At 44.4% G+C, this 22500-nt stretch overlaps 1 protein-coding gene across 1 annotated transcript in view; it reads left to right on the forward strand.

Moving 5' to 3' along the window:
• MCCC2 (methylcrotonyl-CoA carboxylase subunit 2) overlaps positions 1-22500 on the forward strand; it is a 250557-nt gene that overhangs the window by 182923 nt on the left and 45134 nt on the right. Inside the window, exons 13-15 of the mRNA XM_085848665.1 lie at positions 394-460; positions 10274-10430; positions 11033-11147. Of these exons, the coding sequence (XP_085704791.1) occupies positions 394-460; positions 10274-10430; positions 11033-11147 (339 nt within the window). The remainder of the gene's footprint in view (positions 1-393; positions 461-10273; positions 10431-11032; positions 11148-22500) is intronic.

Raw genomic sequence — 22500 nt, forward strand, 5'->3', positions numbered from 1 at the left:
CAGTAAGTAGCCCAATGTCTGCATCATCGTGCTGAGAAGATTACCACCACATGGTCTTTATTTGCTGACTTGAAATACCATGACCAGCTCATTTGAACAAGACCATCCTCTGCAGCACCTCTTTCAGAGCACATCATAACCAGCGAAAGAGCTGGTTTGGAACTGGATTCAATGGAGACAAATCGCTGCCCAATGTCCCAAGCAGGATGGGAGGAACTAACAAACTAACTATAGAAGATTGTACGTTGGTTGTATAGCGTTGTACTCGTGTTCATTTTTATTTGCCTGCATCATGCATAAATGTTTAGTACAGTATTGTACCAATGGCCAATTGCTTTGATACTGTAGCTTGTGGTACATGCCAAAGCAGTCTGTATATACCTGCATTCACAGTGTACCCACTTCATCCAATTGTGCTGCCAACGAAACATTCCACTTGTTTTCCTCCAAAACATCACTGGTGAGCTGCTGTTTATTTGCTGAAATGTTTTGCTTTTATGAAATGTGACATTTTAGCAATGAGAGTTAATTTGAATCCTTTCTATAATAATTACTCCGATCAGAGTCAAGCAAAAGTAATGAATAGTGTTCATTGGTGGTTTTAAGTGCTTATATCCCTCTGTGGTACTCACCCTTTTTATAACACTGCGCCAGACCTTTTCAGCCTTTCCGGTTTGGGTTTTGGAGGTCATAATTGACGCTAAGCATGCACGGATCCAGTAAATGAAAAGTGTGGCTGGGAAAAAATCAGTTAGTAGGTAATGGATGGACTAAGTACATGCTGATCTTAAATTCCTTTTTCCAAAATATTGCACGCAAAATTTTTTATTGTATTTAATTATCGTAAAATTAAAAATACACACGCATCGCAGCATCACGACATATCTGAATTTGTAGTACTCATCATGAATGGTCCTTATTATGGCAAAGATAAAAGGATTTATTGAATCTTCAACTGCATTTTGAAAACAGAGTAGTATTGGGAAAGCTACCTGGAAGGTGGTGGCTCTCTCTCTCTCTCTCTCTCTCTCTCTCTCTCTCTCTCTCTCTCTCTCTCTCTCTCTCTCTCTCTCTCTCTCTCTCTCTGTCTCTGTCTCTGTCTCTGTCTCTGTCTCTGTCTCTGTCTCTGTCTCTGTCTCTGTCTCTGTCTCTGTCTCTGTCTCTGTCTCTGTCTCTGTCTCTGTCTCTGTCTCTCTCTCTCTCTCTCTCTCTCTCTCTCTCTCTCTCTCTCTCTCTCTCTCTCTCTCTCTCTCTTTCTCTCTTTCTCTTCTGGGTAGTGCAGCAATGCTTCATCCCCAGACGCATGTTGGGTCTGCCGAGCACCTCACTAAGGCTGCTGGCACAAAATGGCCTACTCTTTCAAAACACGTGGCATTTTCAACCTCCAAGTGAATGTAAGAGGATGAAACACCAGCTTTACTTACCTCCTAAAGACGACATACTCACGGATCCATTGCCCTGATAAGCACCAGGGTCGCAGTTTATCATCAGATTGGGAATCAAACCAAGATTAGGCAGCTCAGCCAGTATGCTACCTTTAAGTTATTCTGTCACCCCTTAGATTGTGGTGCCTTTGGGGGTGTGCTTCCATGTTTGTAAGTTATATCTTGATTTTTAAAAGTAATTTATAGATCCTGTCTCTGATTCATGTACTCATTGCTATTGAGACAGATGACCGACCATAATGAAATTTAATAAACACGTTAGGTTTTCTTGGTGCACTCTGTCACGTGCTACCTTTATCTGCAGTGTTGAGCTTTTTTTGGCAAACAAAGGGGGGGGGGAAACTATTCCGACTTGGCTAATTTTTGGCATTTTTACAATTTCTTTTGATTTGTATTCTTAAACTGCCTCTATTAAACTCTATTAAACTTGGGAACTTCCGCTTCCGGTTTTGGAGCAGCGAGAGATCTCCTTCGGGGCTCCCTGCTGACGTTCTCAAAGCTAAGTTTCCGGTTGTTATTTGTCCCGTTTTAACTGTTTAATTTTCTCACCTACATGTTACTGTGTGTTGCTAGTTCGGTTTTGTTTCAAAAATCGTGCTATTTTGTGAGTATTTTTGTCGATGTTCTTACCTGGTGCTTGAGGCCTAGGCCTAGGCTTGAGGCCTACCAGTTCCACTCGGTGTTCGATCGTTTTTTTTTGTTTGTTTGTTTGTTTGTTTTTTCTCCCCATTACCTTCAATTTCTATCCTCCCCATTACCTTCAATTTTGATCCTCCCCACTTTCCAAACATCCCCCATTCTCCCAACTAATCTCTTTCTTATCTCAAAAAAAAAAAATAATAATACCCTACAACAACAACAACACGCTCACCTTCCCCCGATTCTTATTCTTCCTCTTAACTTCCTCCTCGTCTTCTTCCTCGATTTTTTTATTTTTTTATATTTTTTTACACTTCCATGACCTAATCTGTTGAACTCTCTCATACATTAATATTAACAACAAAAAAAAAATATATATATATATTTACCCAACAACAACAACAACACGCTCACCTTCTCCCGATTCTGCTTCTTCTTCTTCTTCCTCTTAACTTCTCGTCTTCTTCCTCGATTTTTTTTTTACACTTCCATGACCTAATCTGTTGAACTCTCTCATACATTATTTTTAACAACAAAAACGATCTTATAATGCTTCATCATCCTCTCTCACACATGTGGTACTCTTTACTGTTTCACAATGCACTACTCTTCTGCTATTTTAACAGACTGCTCTCATTTCGACCTCTCCTTCATTCCTTGCCTAAAATAATCCAACTATTACAGCGCTTCTCTCCATGCTCTGAATTCGCCTTCATTGCATCCATCAAGAATTGTGTTAAATCGCATCTCTGACCTAAAACTTTTAAAAACCACAGTTTGCCATGGATGCTCGCTTTCCATCAACCATTCTTTTTTTCCAACTTCAGTGCCAACTCACCCCCCTCACCCCTCACTCTCACTCTCAAAGCAACCATCCCACTCTTCTCTCTCCAAGCCTCCCTCTCACCTCTCTCAAAAATTCCCCCCTCACCTTTCTCCCACCTTTCATCCCCCTCACTCTTCCTTCTCAAAGTTTCCCCCGCTCTCATCCACCAACCTGCCTCCCTCCACTGCCCTCTCACCTCCATCTCTTCACTCCACCTCCTCAAATCCTCAGCTGCCTTCTTCCTTGTCTCTTGTCCCCCCTCTTCCCCAGCACCACAGAGCCTTTTCTCCTCCTCATTCGGCCCCCTCCCCTCGCTATTCTGCAATACCCCACACTCCTTCAGCAACCCTCCTCACCTGCCCCCCTCATCCCTTGTCCTACCCTCCCCCTCCCCCTCCACCTCCTGCACCCAAAGCCTCCTCCCCTTCCTCTTCATTAAAAGTGTGGACCTCAAATGTCCAGGGCCTTCGCTCAAACCTTTCAGATCTTTCCATACAGGTTGCCACTGACAAACCAGACATTATATGCCTAACAGAAACTTTCCTCTCCCAAGACGTGTCTGACTCCCAAGTATCTCTCCCTGGTTACTCCCTCTTACGGTATGACAGACCTGAGCCTCGTCCTGGTGGAGGTGTTGCTCTCTTCATCAAAGACTCTATTCCTCACTCTCCATGCACTGCTCTCACTCCCCCACACCCCCAGGAATACCTCTGGCTTCGGCTTCCCCTCCACTCCGACCTCATGTTTATATGTGTACTGTACCGTCCACCGAACAGTGATGACTCCATCTACACCTCACTATCCGAAAACATGGACCATCTTCTATCTTCTCATCCAAACTCTCTCTTCCTCTTATGTGGGGACTTCAATTGTCATCACGCCAGTTGGCTAGGTGTGGGTACCTCTCTCACCTGCCATGGCACCTCAGCAAAAGCTTTCTGCGACTCATTGGGACTGACTCAATCGGTCAACTTCCCGACCCGGATCTCAACCAATGGTACTCCATCTCTTCTGGATCTGATTTTGACAAATTTCCCTGACAATATCTGCTGCTCTTCCTTCGCTCCAATTGGTTCTTCTGACCACGTCCTTGTCAAAGTGGACATCTCTCTGGCTGTTATCAGAGAACCACCTCACCGCCGTCGAGTCTGGCATTTCACTCAAGCCGACTGGCAGGGTCTCCGAGCAGCCATCAAACTTACAAACTGGTCTCCTATCACTACTTTCTCAAACATCAACTCATCCTGGGAATTCTTTCAAAGAAACTTTCTCTCCCTCATGCACAGATTTATCCCCTCTCGTGTTCAGTTGTCTTACCCTTCCTCCCGCCCTTGGTTTACTGAAGCTTGTGGCGAGGCAGTTGTCCTGAAACAACTTGCCTTTTCCTCATGGAAAGCAAACCCAACTGAGGGCAATCTCAGTTCTTTCCACAAAGCTCGGAACAAGTGTGTATCTACCCTCAGGAGAGCCAGAAAACAACATCTTTCTCATCTCAAGTCTGAACTCTCAAACCTCTCTCCCTCCTCAAAATCCTGGTGGCGTTTAATCAAATCTGTTTCTGGTGTATGTTCCCCCTCCATCCCCTCCCTTACCTCAAATGGCCGCACTGCTGATTCCACACGTGATAAAGCTGAATGTCTAAACTCGGTGTTTGCAGCTAAATCTTGTGTCCTAAACCCATCACTATCTCTACGCACTTTACCCAGTCGCACCCAACTGTCTCTGGACTCTGTATCCTTTTCTCCTGACAAGGTGGAGAGCTTGCTTTCAAACCTCGAGTCAGATTCTGCAACCGGTCCAGACGGCATCAGCCCACGTGTCCTCAAAGCCTGCTCTTCTGCTCTTCTGCTCTTGCTCACCCTCTCTCTGTTCTATTCACCCTCTCATTTGCCCAAGGTCATCTGCCATCTGCTTGGAAATCTGCTAACATCACTGTCCTGCATAAAAAAGGTGCAAAAACAGATCGCTGTAACTACAGACCAATCAGCCTTCTCCCAATCATCAGCAAGGTGATGGAATCCATCATCGCTTCAGACATGAAATCCTTCCTCTTCTCCAATGGCTTGATTTCCAATCATCAATTTGGTTTCAGACCAGGTCACTCTACCCTGGATATGCTGCTTCTGCTCTCCCATCAATGGATGGAGGTCCTCAATGCCAGACAGGAAATCCGAGCCGTATCCCTGGACATATCACGTGCTTTTGACACAGTATGGCACCCTGCCCTACTCACCAAACTCTCTTCCCATGGTATTCAAGGCCATCTCCACTCATGGCTCGCAGACTTCCTCTCCTGTCGCAGTCAACGTGTGGCCCTAAATGGAGTTCTTTCATCCCCTCTTCCTGTGCAGGCTGGAGTTCCTCAAGGTAGCGTTCTGGGCCCTGTTCTTTTTCTGGTTTTCATCAATGATCTCTCGGACTCTCTGGAAAATCCTCTATTTCTCTTTGCCGACGACTCCACCCTCTGCCGTACCATCTGTCATCCCTCAGACCGGCAAGCAGCAGCTTCTTCGCTCACTGCAGATCTGGATAAAATCACAAACTGGTCCAACACGTGGAACATGTCTTTCAATCCAGACAAATCTCACACTCTCACTATGTCTCTTCGAAAGGACCATTTACAAAACCCTCCCATCCACTTTCTCAACAATCCTCTGGAAGAAGTCTTTTCTTTCAAGCTTCTAGGTCTCACTATCTGCCATGACCTTTCCTGGGAAAGTCACATTTCCAACCTCGCCTCAAAAGCCAGTCGCCGACTGGGAATCCTCCATCGTGCTAAGTCCTTCCTCGGCCCTCTTGAGCTCCTGACCACTTACAAAGCTTTTGTCCGTAGCCTGATGGAGTACTGCTCTTCCCTCTGGGCTGGTGCTCCTGCCTCCCACCTTTCTCGGCTTCACGCTGTCGAAACCAGGGCATTTAAGATCATCGGCATCTCCCGCAATGAAGCTGAGTCTTTGGGCCTCTCACTCAATCACCGCAGGTTGGTCGGTGGTCTTTCTGTCTTCTACCGACTCCTCTCCAGCCTTGCCCCCCCTGCTCTCTCTGCGATTTGTCCCCACCACATTTCCACAGGACGCTCAAGGTCCACCAACAACCCCCTTCTGGTAAAACTACCAAAATCACGAATCACTGCTCATCTTCACTCTTTCATTCCTCTTTTTTCCCGCCTTTGGAATAAACTTCCTCACTCTATTCTTTCCCATTCTTCACTCCAGGCTTTCAAAACAGCTGTTCACCACCACCTCTTATCTTCCCCCATCCAAATCCTCGATCTTTTCTACCCCCGATAATCCACCCAAGCCCACTTCCTTCATTTCTCCTGCTTTCCTTCCTGAAAGTCCCCGAAATGTCCATCTTCTCTTCGCCATGTTCCCCGTCCCATCCCCATCCCTCTCCCTTCCACAGTTCACCTAATGTGTCTGTTCCCCACTGTTTTGTCCCTTCCACTCCCGCCCCTCTTGTCTCATGCCTCCTTGCTGTGAGTTGTGCGTTAGATCTCATACGAGCCTCGACCAAGGTATACAAAAAAAAAAAAAAAGAGGAATTGGGAAAGAAAGCCAATGTTACAAAATGTTGTGGATTTGTCTATTTTTTTTTTTTTACCAGATTCACTCATTTCCTTCTCTCGTGATTCATTATACTATCTAATCATCATGTCGTTGACGGTGTTGTTGCCAACGTCAGAAGCTCCCTTTTTCATAGTCTTTACCCTTTCCTGTCTCATCAATTTTTATTAAACACTTCTGAATCAGTATCCATCTTCTTCTTCTTCATCTTCATCTTCATCTTCATCATCATCATTCAATCGTTTTTTGTTTGTTTCCATGCTGACATGTGTAAGATCCCTCTCCGGAGCAATATATTGTGCAGGGCGTAGCGTCCTCCAAACTGAGATGACTGTGCATGATGCTATTTCAGTCAATTTAGACTCCGTCTTACTCTCTCTCTCTCTCTCTCTCTCTCTCTCTCTCTCTCTCTCTCTCTCTCTCTCTCTCTCTCTCTCTCTCTCTCTCTCTCTCTCTCTCTCTCTCTCTCTCTCTCTCTCTCTCTCTCTCTCTCTCTCTCTCTCTCTCTCTCTCTCTCTCTCTCTCTCTCTCTCTCTCTCTCTCTCTCTCTCTCTCTCTCTCTCTCTCTCTCTCTCTCTCTCTCTCTCTCTCTCTCTCTCTCTCTCTCTCTCTCTCTCTCTCTCTCTCTCTCTCTCTCTCTCTCTCTCTCTCTCTCTCACTCTCACTCTCACTCTCACTCTCACTCTCACTCTCACTCTCACTCTCACTCTCACTCTCACTCTCACTCTCACTCTCACTCTCACTCTCACTCTCACTCTCACTCTCACTCTCACTCTCACTCTCACTCTCACTCTCACTCTCACTCTCACTCTCACTCTCACTCTCACTCTCACTCTCACTCACACACATCTGTATTGACTTGACATCAGTGCTCACATTGGCATTTTCAACTGGCCTGTTTTGTATGGCCTATAGACCGTCATCTTCTTCACCTACTGATATACTATCTCAGCATTTCTGGATATAGGCACTGCATGCCTCTGAGACTCGATTCTTAATAAACTATTCTCTCTGTCTCTCTCTGTCTCTCTGTCTCTCTGTCTCTGTCCCTCTCTGTCTCTCTGTCTCTCTCTGTCTCTCTCTAGCTCCAAAACTTCATGCCTCTTGTCCAACGATTCATGCAATTGCCACAAATCAGCCTGTCTTTTTCTCCCTTGAAGCCAACCGCCAACAAGAAATTGTACTGTCTCGATCTGTAAAACTCAAAACCATTGTGTTTCCTTTGTCAGATATGCCCAACTACTTAAAGTTCTGAACATGTAAGTCTTTCCTGATCCTCAACAATTTGATGGCACTTGGTCAAGTTGGTCTTTGGATCATGCACTTCATCATTTCCCTCACTCTTGAAGGATGGATCAGTGTTATAAACGTTAGTCATGTTAAGGATGACTGCCCCAACCCTGTCTTTGTAGAAAAAGCCAAGTTCCCTAATCCCTCTCTTCTGCTGTACTTAACTTCTCCTACCCATCCTCCCCTCTCCGACCCACACCACCTCTCTCCTTTAATGAAAACATCTTCCAGTATGTGATCTTCCCTCCGGCCAAGCATAACATTTTCATAGGCACTCATGACTCCTCCTTAACTCATCCTGATGACATCATTGCTCTGGTACTTAAAAAGTATTCATCTATTGTGTCTACTCCTCTTTCTCTGCTGTTTTCTAGGTCATTCTCTGATGGCTGCCTGCCTGTTATGAAAAATTGCCAGTGGTACCCCAATTTGAAAGAATAGTGTGAAAGTGATCTTCTCATCGATGGAGTAATATAATCTATAATTGAAGCAGACCTCAAGATTAATCTCCACTCTATCTGACCTCCAATTATAATTTTGGCTTCTGCCGAAGTCATTCTGCTTTGAACAGGCCACTGCTTCTTTGTCAACAACGGTTGTACTCTTTCACTCAAACAAGAAGTCTGAGCCATGTCACTGGACATCTCATGTGAATTTGGTTCTGTCCAGCATCCTGCCATATTTTCAAAATTTTGACAAATGCTATCTCGAGATTCCTCCGAGACTTACTTTCAGATTTCCTGTCCACTCGCAAGCGGCAAATCGTTTTTTTAATGCAGTTTTCTCCGATTCTTTACATCGGGAGGATGGTATCCCTCAAGGTAGCGTTTCCTTACTAATCCTGGTCTTTGTACACATCAAACACCTCTCTTCGTTACTTGAAACTCAATTGTACCACTTTTCAGATGATTCCACTTTGTGCAGGGAGTTTCTCAGTCCCTCACTTGGCAGGCTGCAGCAGCATCCCTCTCTGCCAATATTGAGAAAAGAAGCAACTGGTCATCTATATTGAACATGCCTCTTTTACTCAGGAATACCTATATCTTCACTCCGTCCCTACAAAAGGACCGACCGGCAAATCCCCAAATTTATTTCTGTGATCTTTCTTGAGGAAAGGTATGGTTTCAAGGCCTCACTCATGAGTCTCACTTTCAACGTTAACCTATCCTGGACAGATCACATCTCCAAGCTGGCTTCCAGAGCCAGCCGTCTCCCCAGAATCCTCTGTCGAGCCAAGCCTTTCTTTTGCCATCCTGAGCTTATAATGGTGCTCTGAGACTGGGAAGTCAGTGTTTCGATTCCAGGGCTGAACTTTGGACACACGGCGCCCTGGACAAAAGTTACTGGCTCGGCGCCCTGTTATTTATTTATTTATTTTTACCAATTTCCAATTCCGACCGAAAACAAAAACCAACTACAAAATAAGTATATTTGTTAAGATGGAGATGATATTTGTAGAAAAAGTAAAAAAAAACAAAAAAACAACAAGAGTGCTTTTTAGACCGTGACCACAACTTTTCAGGCTTTCTGACTAGCAAACGTGTATGCTGTCTGTAAGGTCCAGACTATGAAGTATGTCAAATTGCAAACTCATACGAGTAAGACTCGTGAGGTCATGACACATGGGTGTGCGAAGCAAGTTTTCCAGCAGCGTCATACTTGAGAAGGACCATTCACCACTGCAGTTGGTGATCTTCAAGGTTATGTATATTTTAGTGCGGTCACTGTGTTTGGGAAAGTGGCCTCATCGTCCTTGTCTAGGATAAGCCTATACATAAAATATTGCAGTTCTTGAAGAATGCGGTGATTGGCCTCGGTTATGAGAGTACCTTGGTCAAAATTTTCTGCTCATCTTCTTTCTTTTTCTGCTTATTGTGGCCACTTGGATAACTTTGTTTCATGGCGATCGCTGTAAAAAAAGGAAAAAGTGGAATTTTCTTTTTATTCTCTCTCGCATAGGGTCCTCTCCACTGTGGGGCCATGGGCACCTGCCCCGAATGACCCGCCCTTAGTTTGGCCTTGTTTGATTTAGACCCGAGCTGAATCAGACAAAAGACTTTTTAAAATGGTATGTGCTGCTTCCTTGCTTGACGCTTAGCATTTAAACAAGTTAGATTTTAGTGGAATAATTGAGGTGTTTCACAAAAATGCTGTAGGCAATGTAAATATCGAATTCCCAGTTGTGGATTTGCACATGATTAATTCTCCAGTATATTATGTTACAGGGCTTGTTGCAAATGCATTTTTTTCTTTTCTTGAGATAAGCGAAGCTAATGGAAGAGTAAGCATAACAAACACTGCAGCTAAAGTGAACTGACTGGTTTATTTTCCATGAAAACATTTTTTTTTTTGTACTATATGAAGTTTATGTTTCCATTTTGATTCCTCAATGTTAAAGGTAAAAATTTTGTGTGACACTTTATTCTGCTTCTTTTTGTGTGTTTTGATACGGCGTGTTTGGTCTGTACACTCATCTCAAGCTGCTGCTACTCGCTGTGCCTTTTCAGGCTTTATGGTTGGACGAGAGTACGAGGCGGGTGGCATTGCCAAGGATGGTGCCAAGATGGTCATGGCAGTGGCCTGTGCACAAGTTCCGAAGATCACAGTTATTATTGGTGGTTCTTATGGTGCAGGGAACTATGGCATGTGTGGTCGGGCCTACAGGCAAGCCTCAACTTAATTACACCAATTGAATTTCTATGGTAAACAATGTAATGTTATCTGCTAACAAGTTGAGCATACCTACTTGTTCAAAAGAACTGAGTGAGTAGCTGGGTATGGAAACTAAATTTGTCTACGCACTTGTATATTACAAGAACACGAGCAAAGAACGCGTCCTTTTGGAATGAATAATTCCCCCAGAATTGGTTTATTTTACTGTGACTTGTAATACCCACTCCCACTGGTAACGGCACTATGTCATACATATTTACATGGAGAGAATCTGGGTCTTCACTCCACCCTGAACACCCAGGACTATGAATTTGGTTTTACTTCCCAATACTTTCCCGTTAACATCGCGTTTACAATCACCAGTTTTAAATTCATTCCGTCCTGCCATTCAGAAGTGCGTAGAAGTCAAACATAGAAACAGACACTTCTCAAATTATTGTACGATTGTATTGAAAAACTTACTTGTATATTTATGTATATATATATATATATATATATATATATATATATATATATATATATATATATATATATATATATATATATATATATATATATGATATATAACCACATGTGCCTTTGATCCTTTGTAGCCCTCGCTTCTTGTTTATGTGGCCTAATGCACGTATCTCAGTCATGGGAGGAGAGCAGGCTGCCAACGTCCTGGCTACAATTTCAAAGGACCAACTGGCACGTGACAACAAAGAGGTGGGATATTTTGTAGAATTCCATTTTTGTTGATATAGCCAAGTTTTCATAATGTCATCATGACCAATAAACACAATTATATTGGATGAGTTAATGGGATAACTTTCGATACTATGCTTATCCGGTGTAGTGATCTTAATCATACGAGTAATAAGCGTCCACAACCATCCTTGACCTTGTTGTGGAATGTCAAATGAGGCGCTCGCTTTTTTTTTTTTTACCGTCCTCACTTTTTCACCTTTATTCGCTGTTAAATTTGTTTTGTCCGCAAGCACTTGAACGATTGACACAACTTTCAACATAGGAGCTCCTCCTCATGGATAATGTTTTAACAAAGTTAAATGATGATTGAATGGACAATGCAGCCGGCATTCCAAAAAGTCTGTTTACTGTAGGCATGGATTGCAGGGTGTTTCAACAATCAGGAATAAACAGCCTCGACCTCGCTTCGCTCGGCCTTGGCTGAATTATGATAATTACAGAAAATATTAGAGCAAATTCACTTTTTAAAACCCCACATATAATGAACTTTTAAGGAAGTTTAATAAAAACGACAGCTTTGGTCATCATTATAATTATATAGAAGTACTGCTCACTGAGCTCAATGGAGAAAAATTAGGATCATTCCAATTTTTCGGTTCATGGTTCTCAATTCGTGGAATCGAAATTTAATTATTTTGCCTATTGCGTTGTCAGAAACCGCTTGCTATGCTCATGTCTGCACATTACTTTCTGCATAACAAGGTATAAGTGTATGCATATTTATATTAAGTATGCATGCGTGCCTTATGTGAGCTCCTTGAATGCTCATGCATGCGTGCATGCACTTTATCCAGGTTAATAATTGAATTCTCAATCATACCGTCGATGCAACAAACCCATCCCATGCAAAAATGCCGCAGTTAGAACAAGAAGGTCAGTCGGTGGAGCGCATGCCTCCGCCACGCAATGCCTTATCCATGAGAACATATCGGGCCCATTACATTTTTGAAATATCATGCTACGAGGGCCAGTCAATAAGGAACCTTAAAATATTTTTCACAAATTGTTTGTTGCATGTACGTGTGCAACAACTGTGTTATTTTTTTTAACATCATCTCCATTGCATTCAATGCATTTTTTCCAGTGCTTTACTCAGGCCTGGATTCCTCAAGAAAAAAAAAAAACATTTTGGCTGCTTGTGTTGGCATTCGTGCACCGCCTCTTGGACCTCTTTGTCGGATCGGAAAGTGGTTCCACCAAGCGCCTCTTTAAGTGACGCAAAAATGTGGTAATCTGAAGGGGCGAGGTCTGGCGAGTCGGGTGGATGAGGAAGACACTCGTAATGCATGTCATTGATTGTTGTAGCTGTAGCACAGGCAGTACGGGGCCGAGCATTGTCATGCTGCAGCAAAACGCCGGTAGTGAGTAGTGCACGACGTTTTGATCTGATTGTTGGTCTCAGATGATTTTTAAGGAGGTCGCAGTATGATGCACTGGTGACTGTTCTCCATCTGGGCATGGTATGCTCTACAAATGGGCCTCGGCTATCCCAGAAGAGCGTCAGCATCACTTTCCCAGCAGACGGCTGTGTGCAGAATTTTTTGGGCTTCGGTGAAGTTGAATGGTGTCACTCTTTTCTTCCCCTCTTCGTTTCTAGCTGAAACTAGTGGACCCAGCTTTCATCCCCAGTCACTACGCGTTGTAAGAAAGCGTCACCTTCTGTTTCATACTGTCGCAGAAGTTCTTCACATGTATCCACTCGCTGTTCTTTCAGTTCGGGTGTGAGCTGTCTCGGCACCCATCTTGCAGACACTTTGCGTAACTCCAGCATGTTGTGCATGATATGGTGTGCTGAACCATGTCCAATTATCAATTCGGAGACCACTTAATCCAGCATAATGTGACAGTTTTCCCTTGGCTTGCACTCAACTCTTGCAACCATTTCTGGTGTGTCGGCTGTGTGAGGCTGGCCCGAGCGAGCAGCGTCTGCCACACTGGACGCTCTACTTTCAAACTTCCTGTCCCATTCATATACACCTGCTGCAGCGATAAACATGTGTCACCATATTGAATCTTCATTCTGCGGTGGATTTCACTGGGATTCACACCCTCCCTTCCTAAGAAATGGATAACAGAGTATTGCTCCTTCCTGGTGCATGATTCTAAGGGAGCGGCCATCTTGGAACTGCTCTACTGACGTCATCCGCTCGATGTTGCTCGATCTAAAACAGGCAAACCACGACTCTTACCCGTAGATATAGCATATGTCGTCTACAACTTCACACATTACATTCTCGAATTTATATCGCCATTTTAAGGTTACTTATTGACTGCCCCTCATATAAATCGTTTTTGACCCCATCTCTCAATGGTGAAGAATGACTTTAACAAATAAATGACTCTCGTCTCCAGATCCGGATTAGGATCCTCACCAAAATCGAATCAATTCGTCCTTGCCACACACCCAACCAGTCCACAAAATTTCATCCGGATCCGTACACAACTTTTTGAGATTTCCTGTACACAAACAAACAAACAGACAGACAAACAGACCGAAAGGGGTGAAAACATAACCTCCTTCACCTTCTGTGGTGGAGGTAACTACAGCATATGAGAGTAGTTCTCTGTAGTATATGAGAGTAGTACTCTCATATACTATAGTTGGTAACAGGTACTATTGTAGTAGTCTGCAGAGAATTACTACAAGTAAGGAATGCTATTTTTGCCTGAGATAGGAATGTAATGTAGGAAGGCAAATTCTACTTTGGCGAGGTATTATGCAAGTATTACATCAAAAAAAATTTTTTTTCAATGCATGGTCTAGGCTCGTGGAAGAGCTTGTAGGCAGACCAGATCAAGACACAACATAACAAAGGGAGAAAAGTGAAATGCGAACGCAAGGGGTGGACAAGATGGATACATGAGCAGACTTTTGGAAAGGGTGCGGGATGGATTAACAGGTGAAGAAAAGATCATGGCTTTGGATGGGGGATGACCTGAGATGGTGGTGAACAGCTGTCTTGAAGGCTGGGACGAAAGAATAAGAAAGAAGAGTGTGGAAGGTGGTTCCACAGGTATGAAAGGAGTGAAATATATGAGTGGTGGTGAGCATTGGTTCTGGGTTTAGGCAGTTTCATGAGGAGAGGATTGCTGGTGGATTGCTTGTGTCCCGCAAATACTTTGGGGGGGAGGGCTCAGGTCAGGTATGGGAGCATGTGCCAGAACAGCGTGTCGCTGCATCCACTTTCCGCCGGTACTCCAGGGGCCTCCGTCTGGCCATCCCCCAGGCAGATGCCAGGCCCATCCCCATCTCCTTGAGATGATGGTCATCCTGTTGCAACCACGAGGCATGTGGTCGGCCCACTGGCCTTCTCCACTCATGAGACTCCCTCGCCGAGAGAATCTGGTGAGCAGGATCAGCGTCAGGAAAACGAGCCACATGTCCATACAGCCGCAGGTGACGCTCACAGACTATGCAGGTAACAAATCTCATCAGAGTCTCTCTCAGCAACCGCTCGTTGAACACAAAATCCGACCAGCGATAGCCAAGGATTCTCCGAAGAGACCTGGTACCAAACAAATTAAGTCTCCGTCTCAGATCCCTGGTCAGAGTCCAAGTCTCACATCCATAGAGCAAGACTGGAAGTACCAAGGACCTGAAGACTCGGACTTTCGTCCTCCCGCACAGGTACCGGCAGCGCCATACCCCATGATCCAGTGAATCCATGACTCCCCAGGCCCGACCCAGACATCTATTGACCTCTGACTCGCAGCCAGCAGAGACATGAATATCACTGCCAAGGTAAGTGAATCTCTCCACGACCTCAACATCCTCACCACAAACGGACACAGACAGGACAGCAGCATCCAAGATGTCACCGAAAGCCTGGATCTTAGTTTTGACCCAAGAAACCTGTAATCCCAGCAGTTCCGACTCCTCTTTCAGCACCTCGAGGGCCCCCAAAAGGATGTCTAGAGTCTCCGCAAAGATGACTGCATCATCTGCAAAATCAAGGTCCGAGATCTTGACATTCCCAAACGATGCACCGCAGCTTGATCTCTCCGACATCCTCCCTAAAATCCAGTCCATACAAGTGCTGAAAAGTGTGGGGGCCAGTACACACCCCTAACGAACTCCAGTAACAACTGGAAATAAGTCTGAAATGGTACCACCACATTTCACAGCACTCCCAGTACCAGAGTAGAGTTCAGACATCAGATCGATCAGTTTTGGTGGCACCCCACGAAGACCAAGAATCCTCCAGAGCACATCCCGATTCACTGAATCGAACACTTTACAGAGATCAACATAGGCTGCAAGCAGCCCCTGCCGAAACTCTCGTCTGCGTTCGGTGAGGACACGAAGGGCAAGGATACGGTCAATCGTTGACCTCTTTGGTGTAAAGCCTGACTGCTCTGGATGCTGGTGCTCAAGCAGATGGTGGCGAACCCTATCAAGAATTATCCGAGCAAAGACCTTGCCCGGCACTGAGAGCAGCGTCACCCCTCGGTAGTTGTTGCAGTCTTGGCGATCACCCTTCCCTTTCCAGAGAGGAACAACAAGGCCCCTCTTCCAATCAGTTGGGATGATGCCTGTGTTCCAGGCAGAGCACAAAACTGCATGCAACGACACGAGTGCAGCATTTCCACCAGCCTTGAGAAGTTCAGCATATATGCCACAGATCCCTGGAGCTTTGCCCCGTTTCACCGCAGCCTGTGTTTCCATAAGCGAAGGTGGACCACAGTTGATTCGAGGGTCAGCAACAGGGATTGTAACACCCTTGACGTCAAACTCGACAGCTGGGGGATCAGCCTGGTACAACCGCTCAAAGTAACCGGCCCAGCGGGCCTTCACTTCAGACTCCTATGTCAAGAGCCTACCACTCTCTGCTCGAACTGCAGTGCTTCGAGGGATGGGCTTGGATGAACGCAATGCGCAAATTCCCCTGTAAGCGGGACGAGAATCACCTGTCCACAGGTGATGCTCTACCCCCTCACAGATTCCTCGCACATAGGCCTCCTCAGTGCACGTACAGTTTTACGCCTCAGCTCCCTAAACAGCTCAGCTCTGCCATTCAGCCTGGCCCTGCGACTCTGGTCAATGGTATCCAGTGTCCCTTGAGAGACAAAATTCTTCTTTGCCCTGCGGTGAGCTCCAAGACATCCACCGGCAACATCAAGGACGGTGGTCTTGAAGGCACTCCATAACTCTTCAGGACCCCCCAAAGCACCCAGACCCCCCAAGTGTCCACTCAGCCTGTTCGCAAACTCCTCAGCTACTCTCTCATCCCTGAGCTTGCCAACATCCAGCCTAGGCTGGGAGGGTACCATTCTCCAGGATTTAAGGTGCAGCTTTAGAGTTGCTACAACAAGCCTGTGGTCAGTATTGAGGAACTGAGCACTCCGGTAGACCTGCAGTTTTGGATCATCCTCCAACGACAGTCAATGAGGACATGGTCAATCTCCTTTGCCGCACCGCCAGCGTTGGAATACCATGTCCAGCGATGAGCTTGTGGGCGCTGAAACCATGAACCAGCCACCCTAAGTCCATGACTTCTTGCAAAGTCAAGGAACTTAGTGCTATTCTGATTCATAGTTCCTGACCGATGGGGACCAACACACACCTCATAACCATCCCTATCAGTTCCAGTTGATGCATTGAAATCCCCCAAGACTAGAAGTGTATCTCGTCTGGGGCACTGATCAACCACAGACTCGAGCGTGGCGTAGAATGCATCCTTCACGGTGAGATCACTCGCCTCAGTCGGAGCATAAACAGAGACCAGGGAAATGACACCTAAGGAGTGACAAATCCTTAATCTCATAATACGCTTGTTGACCGGTGTTACCTCAATTATCATTGGGGTCAGCTTATTGGACACAGCTACAGCAACTCCTTGGGTATGGTAACCATCAGAGCGACCAGACCAATAGTAGGTGTAACCACCCACCATGATCTCGCCGCAATCCGGTCTCCGAACCTCAGAGAGAGCTGCAATCCCGATATCAAACGCTTGAGCTCAGATTATAACAGAGACAGGTGATCGTCCTCTCTTAGGGATAGGACATTCCAGGCACCCACCCGAAGGGACCGCCTCAGGTTTACCCAAGGAGACCGCCGTCTGGTGGATGAAACCTCAGCACCACTCCGACACACTCTCCCGCAATCTGACCCAGGGATGTTACCCCGTGGTTTCCCTCCTATCATCAAAGATTGGGGGTCCCGAAGGCTTTGCCCTAATCCCGTCATCCGGTGGGCTGCCCTGCGAAGGGAAGCTGCACAGGAGCTACTCCCACAGAGTGGGTTTTCAGATTTTTTGCGTTTTTGCGTTTTGCGTAATGAAGGGTTTTACGCTGGCCGGAGTGCAAATCCTGCCACCAACCTCCACATAAAAAAGTAACCCAACTGCAGGAGGACCTCCGCAGACACAGTTGGCACTAGATATGGATGGCCGTTGGCTCACAAGGAGCTCCTCCGCCCTTTGACAGGACCAGGGGGGGACAGAGCACAGATAGGGCAGAGGGTACAAGACCAGAAATAAGGTGAAAGAAGATCGAGAGACCACCGACCTGTTGGCGATGGCGAAGTGATAGGCCCATTGACTCGGCTTCATTGCAAGAGATTCCAATGATCTTGAAAGCCTTGGTTTCCATGGCATCAAGCTGAGCAAGATGTGAGGTAGGAGAGCCAGCCCAGAGGAGAGAGTAGTACTCCATCAAGCTGTGAATGAAATTCTTGTTGGTGGATAGGAGCTCAGGTGTGCCAAGGAAGGACTTTGTATGGCAAAGGATGCCCAGTCGGCCGAGAGTGAGACCCAAGAGTTTGAATGACTGAACCTCTTTGAGATGGTTGTTGAGAAAGTAGATGGGAGTGTTTGCGGAATGGTCCTTTCAGAGAGAGAGAAGAGAAGAGAAGAGAAGAGAAGAGAAGAGAAGAGAAGAGAAGAGAAGAGAATAGAGTGTGTGAGATTTCTCAGGATTGAAAGACATGTTCCAAGTGTTTGACCAGTTTGTGATTTTGTCAAGGTCTGAGGAGAGGCTGCTGCCTGCCTTTCAGAAGGAAGAATGAGGGATGTCATGACAGAGAGTGGAATCATCAGCAAAGAGATAAAGAGGATTTTTCAGTGAGTCAGTGAGATCATTGATGAAAATTAGGAATATAATCCAAGAGTGGAGTTGTCCTTTGATTCCATACGCAGGCAGTTTGGAGAGCAAAGCATGATGCCAGACTGTATTGAAAGATTGAGATATGTCCATGGAGACACCCCGAATCTCATGGCTGATATTGAGGGCCTTCATCCCTTGTTGCGAGTGTCGAAGCAGCATGTCCAAGGTGGAGAGATCAGGTCAGTTCTGAATCAAAATTGATGATTTGAGCTGAGGCTGTTGGAGAAAAGGAATGATTTTATGTCAAATGCAATGATGGATTCACTGACCTCGTGCTGATGATAGGAAGTAAGTTGATAGGTCTGTAGTTAAGGGCATCAATTTTTGCACCTTTTTTGTAAGACAGAAATTTGGTCGGCAGGTTGGGTGTGTGTGTGACAAGGACGAACTGATTGGATTTTGGTGAAGATCCGGATCCGGATCCGACTTCTAGAATTTTAAAAGTGATTCTTCACCATTGAGAGACAGGGCCAAAAAATGATATATAGCAATACATCTCAAAAAGCTGTGGATGGATTCAGACGAAATTTGGTGGACACATTGGGTGTGTGAAAAGTGAGAATTGATTCAATTTGGTTAAGATCCGAATCCGGAAATTTTGTAAGTGATTCTTCACCATTGAGAAATCGGGCAAAATTAATATATAGCACGATATATCAAACAGTTGCGGACGGGTTCGGAGGAAACTTGGTGGACACGTTGGGTGTGTGACCACGACGAATTGATTAGATTTTGGTGAAGATCCGAATCCGGATCTGAATACGAGAATTATTTAATTTTTAAAGTGCTTCTTCACCATTGAGAGATCGGGCCAACAACGATATATAGCATGATATTTCAAAAATATCGTATCGTGGCACCCTGGCTAAATTCCAAATTCCTGCCTTCAGTCGAATGTCAGCTTAGCCATCCATTTCGTGAAAGATGGGGCATAAAGTTTCCTCGGGTAAGCCCACGAAAAAATGGGAATAATTTGGGCCGTTGAAGAAGTTGTGGTCATACTTCCCTGAAGTAAGAAGCACAAGTGAAAGTTCGTAGACTTGTTGTTGCCTCAAAAATGAAAAGTGAAATCTGCAAATGTTAATGGGATATTTTCGGTTTTGTACTTGCTATTTCATTCCATACTAGCATATAAGACCCATCACTTCGCTGATGGGAATACCAATTTTTGCTGCAATGGCTTATCTCTGGGGCAAGAACAAAAAAGGATTCCTGGGAAATTATGCCCACCTTGCGGGGATAACCAGCGTCACAAGTTGGTGTTTGCAGTTTCGCCACATGTGTCCACGTACCCATAGACAAACCTTCTTTCCTTTTTTTTAACTTTTTTATTTTTTAACCTTCCTGGGAGTTCCCTGAATCAACCGGCGTTGGTTAAATCTGTTAATCCGTTCTCAAGTTATGGCATGACAAACAAAGAAACAGATACCGCTCCTTTTATAAGACTCGTGGGCTCGTTGGTCCCATTGAACAAACTTTTCATTGGTCTTCACAGTCCTGGCGTACACCCGCCTTCTGTGCTGTTTCAACATTAGCTTACCTTTCACCAAGTCCACATGTGCTTGCGCCAGCGTGGGGATTATATGTTCCTTATTATTATTGCCAAATGATACTACTCTTATTTATTATTGTTGTATGTATTATTAGTATTAATTAATAAAGGCTTTGTTACAACGTTTGAAAAGCGGGAATATTATGATTGTTTCCGCCGTCCGTCCGTCTGTCTTACCCTGTAACTCCTCCTACACCGTTTGAGATAGGAACTTGAAACTTTGGGACATAGTAGATATATGTATGGGGAAGTGCACAACACTTTCGGATTTTTGATATGACCCCTAGTATATAGGGGCCGGGCCAGAGGGGTTGGGGTCATGGGGGTCGATTTTTTTTAAAAGTGTATTTACCATTGTACATGGTAAATTATTTTATAAAGAACTTTCTTACGTGGCCCCCATGAGTGACAAACAGTCACAGGTTTTACTGTATTTTTCTAATTGATTATGAATAATTATAATTAATATTATACACAGTTCATTCCTATGATTAAATTGATGCATAGTTCTATATTGCTGGACAGTGTTAAATTAATGTTTCATGAAATGTTGACATGCTTGCAATGACTTCTGATTTAGTAAACATAGTAAGTCTTTGGTCATAAAGCACATCAAATAGAAAAGAATAGTCAATCCATTTTGCAAGATAAAATTTCACCGAGCGTTAGTGGGACAAAGCAGTGCGCGCGGGAATATGCGATGGTGTGCCATTGACAACGTAGTTCTAGTTGTTTTTGTTATTTATTTTGTAATATTAAAAAGCCAGGCCGTGGTGGAAGGATGTATTGAGCTGATTTCTATACCTTTACATGGCGTGCATTTATAACATGGGAATTCTAACAGATTTGTTTGTAGTTACTTCACCTAATCAACCCAGGAGGTCGATAATTTGGTTGTATCGCATTCCACATCAGAACGTTCCAGTAGAAGTCCACAAAAAACATGTCCCCCCCCCCCCCAACACACACACACACACCTCATCCATTTACAGTAGAGTCTTAAAAGGCCGAAGGGATCTTAGGGGTCTTGTTGGTCCTTTGGGGACTTTTGCATCATCTGGGTCTTTTTGGTCATCTGGGACTTTTGGGTCATCTTGGTCTTTTGTGTCCTTGGGGTCTTTGGAGAGTTTTGGGTGTTTTGGCTCCTCAGGAACTTTTGGGTCATCTAGGTCTTTTGGGTCTTTTGGGTCCTCAGGCACTTTTAGGTTATCTGGGTCTTTTGAGTCCTCGTCTTGGGGACTTTGGGGTTTTTGGGGTCCTCGGGGTACTTTGGGTGTTCGGGATCTTTTGGATGCTTGGGGACTTTTGGGTCATCTGGGTTTTTTGGGACCTCAGGAAATTTTGGGTCTCCAGTTCTTTTGGGTCCTCGGGGTCTTAAAGAATCTTCAAAGGTCGAAGGGGTCTCAGCGGTCTAAAGGGTCAAAAGGTACATTCCAATAATGTGTAATTTAGAAGCATGACACACACGCACACAACACAACACAACTCGTCCATTTATAGTAGATAGATTTTTATGTGTGCACGTGAGAGTAATTTTTTTAAGTCACATGCCTCATCCCCTCTGTGAAGCATTCTGTCACATCAGTCCGCCACTCCTCACGTAGGAGAATACAGCGTGTAGGGAAAGAGGGGAATTCTGCCATTTTTTGCTTGCATAATAAATAGATGGTATCGTGTTTTGATTGACAGGTCTTCAGAGAAAATAAATAAAAATTAACTCTCACCCTTTAAAAATTGTGCAAATAAATTATTCAAATATCAGCTGTTTTTATTTTTTGTTCTTATCCGTTTCTCACCTGTGTTGCAAACAGTGACCTGCTTTGTCATACTTTAAAAGGTGGTGAATCATTGGAAATGCTGTTTGATACTTGATAGGGTGATATATTACTGTTGTATGAATAAAATGGAAATATCCAATAAAAAGTATTGAATGTAGCAAGCATTTTCTGAATCCAATCGATATGAGAAACGGGATTGAATGAGACTCACAATTATTATAAATGAAGGAGGAAGAATTTTTGTTTTTTATAATGTAAATGAGGATGGCTTAGATTCGGGGAGATTGGGAATCAAGATTGTGGATAAAATATCTTTGTAGGGAAAGGGATAAGTGGTTGCATTCACTTCCTGGGTGGTTTCATTGAAATCCGTTAATCCATTCTCAAGTTAACAAAAAAGGATTCCTGGGAGATCCTACCCTCCATGCGGGGATAACGAGCGTCACAAGTTAGCATTTGCAGTTTTGCCACATGTGCCCACGTACCCATGAACATAAACTTACCTTTTTTTGCATCACAAACCTTCCCGGGAGTTCCCTGAATCCACCGTTGTTGGAATTATTGAAATCCGTTAATCCATTCTCAAGTTATAATACTACAAACAAACAGATAGACACGGCTCCTTCGACACGTACAATTTGGATAACCAAATTCGTTATCATAGACTTTCAAATCAAAAAATTGATTACATCACCAGTTTTGAAATTTATATTTTTGGGGAAAGGGGGGATTGATTTCTCCTCTTTGAAATGTTTAAATAGGGGACCTCTGATGAGAGCCTCATGTGATGACAGGTTTAGGAATCAATCACAAAGTGTGGACTGGTATTACATATCGGCCAGACATGGTGGAACAAAGGATAACCCGTCTCTGA

Source organism: Eptatretus burgeri, chromosome 12 (assembly GCF_056783735.1).
Source record: "Eptatretus burgeri isolate ZD-2024b chromosome 12, Ebu_testis_v1, whole genome shotgun sequence".
In the NCBI taxonomy this organism is placed as follows: Eukaryota; Metazoa; Chordata; class Myxini; order Myxiniformes; family Myxinidae; genus Eptatretus; species Eptatretus burgeri.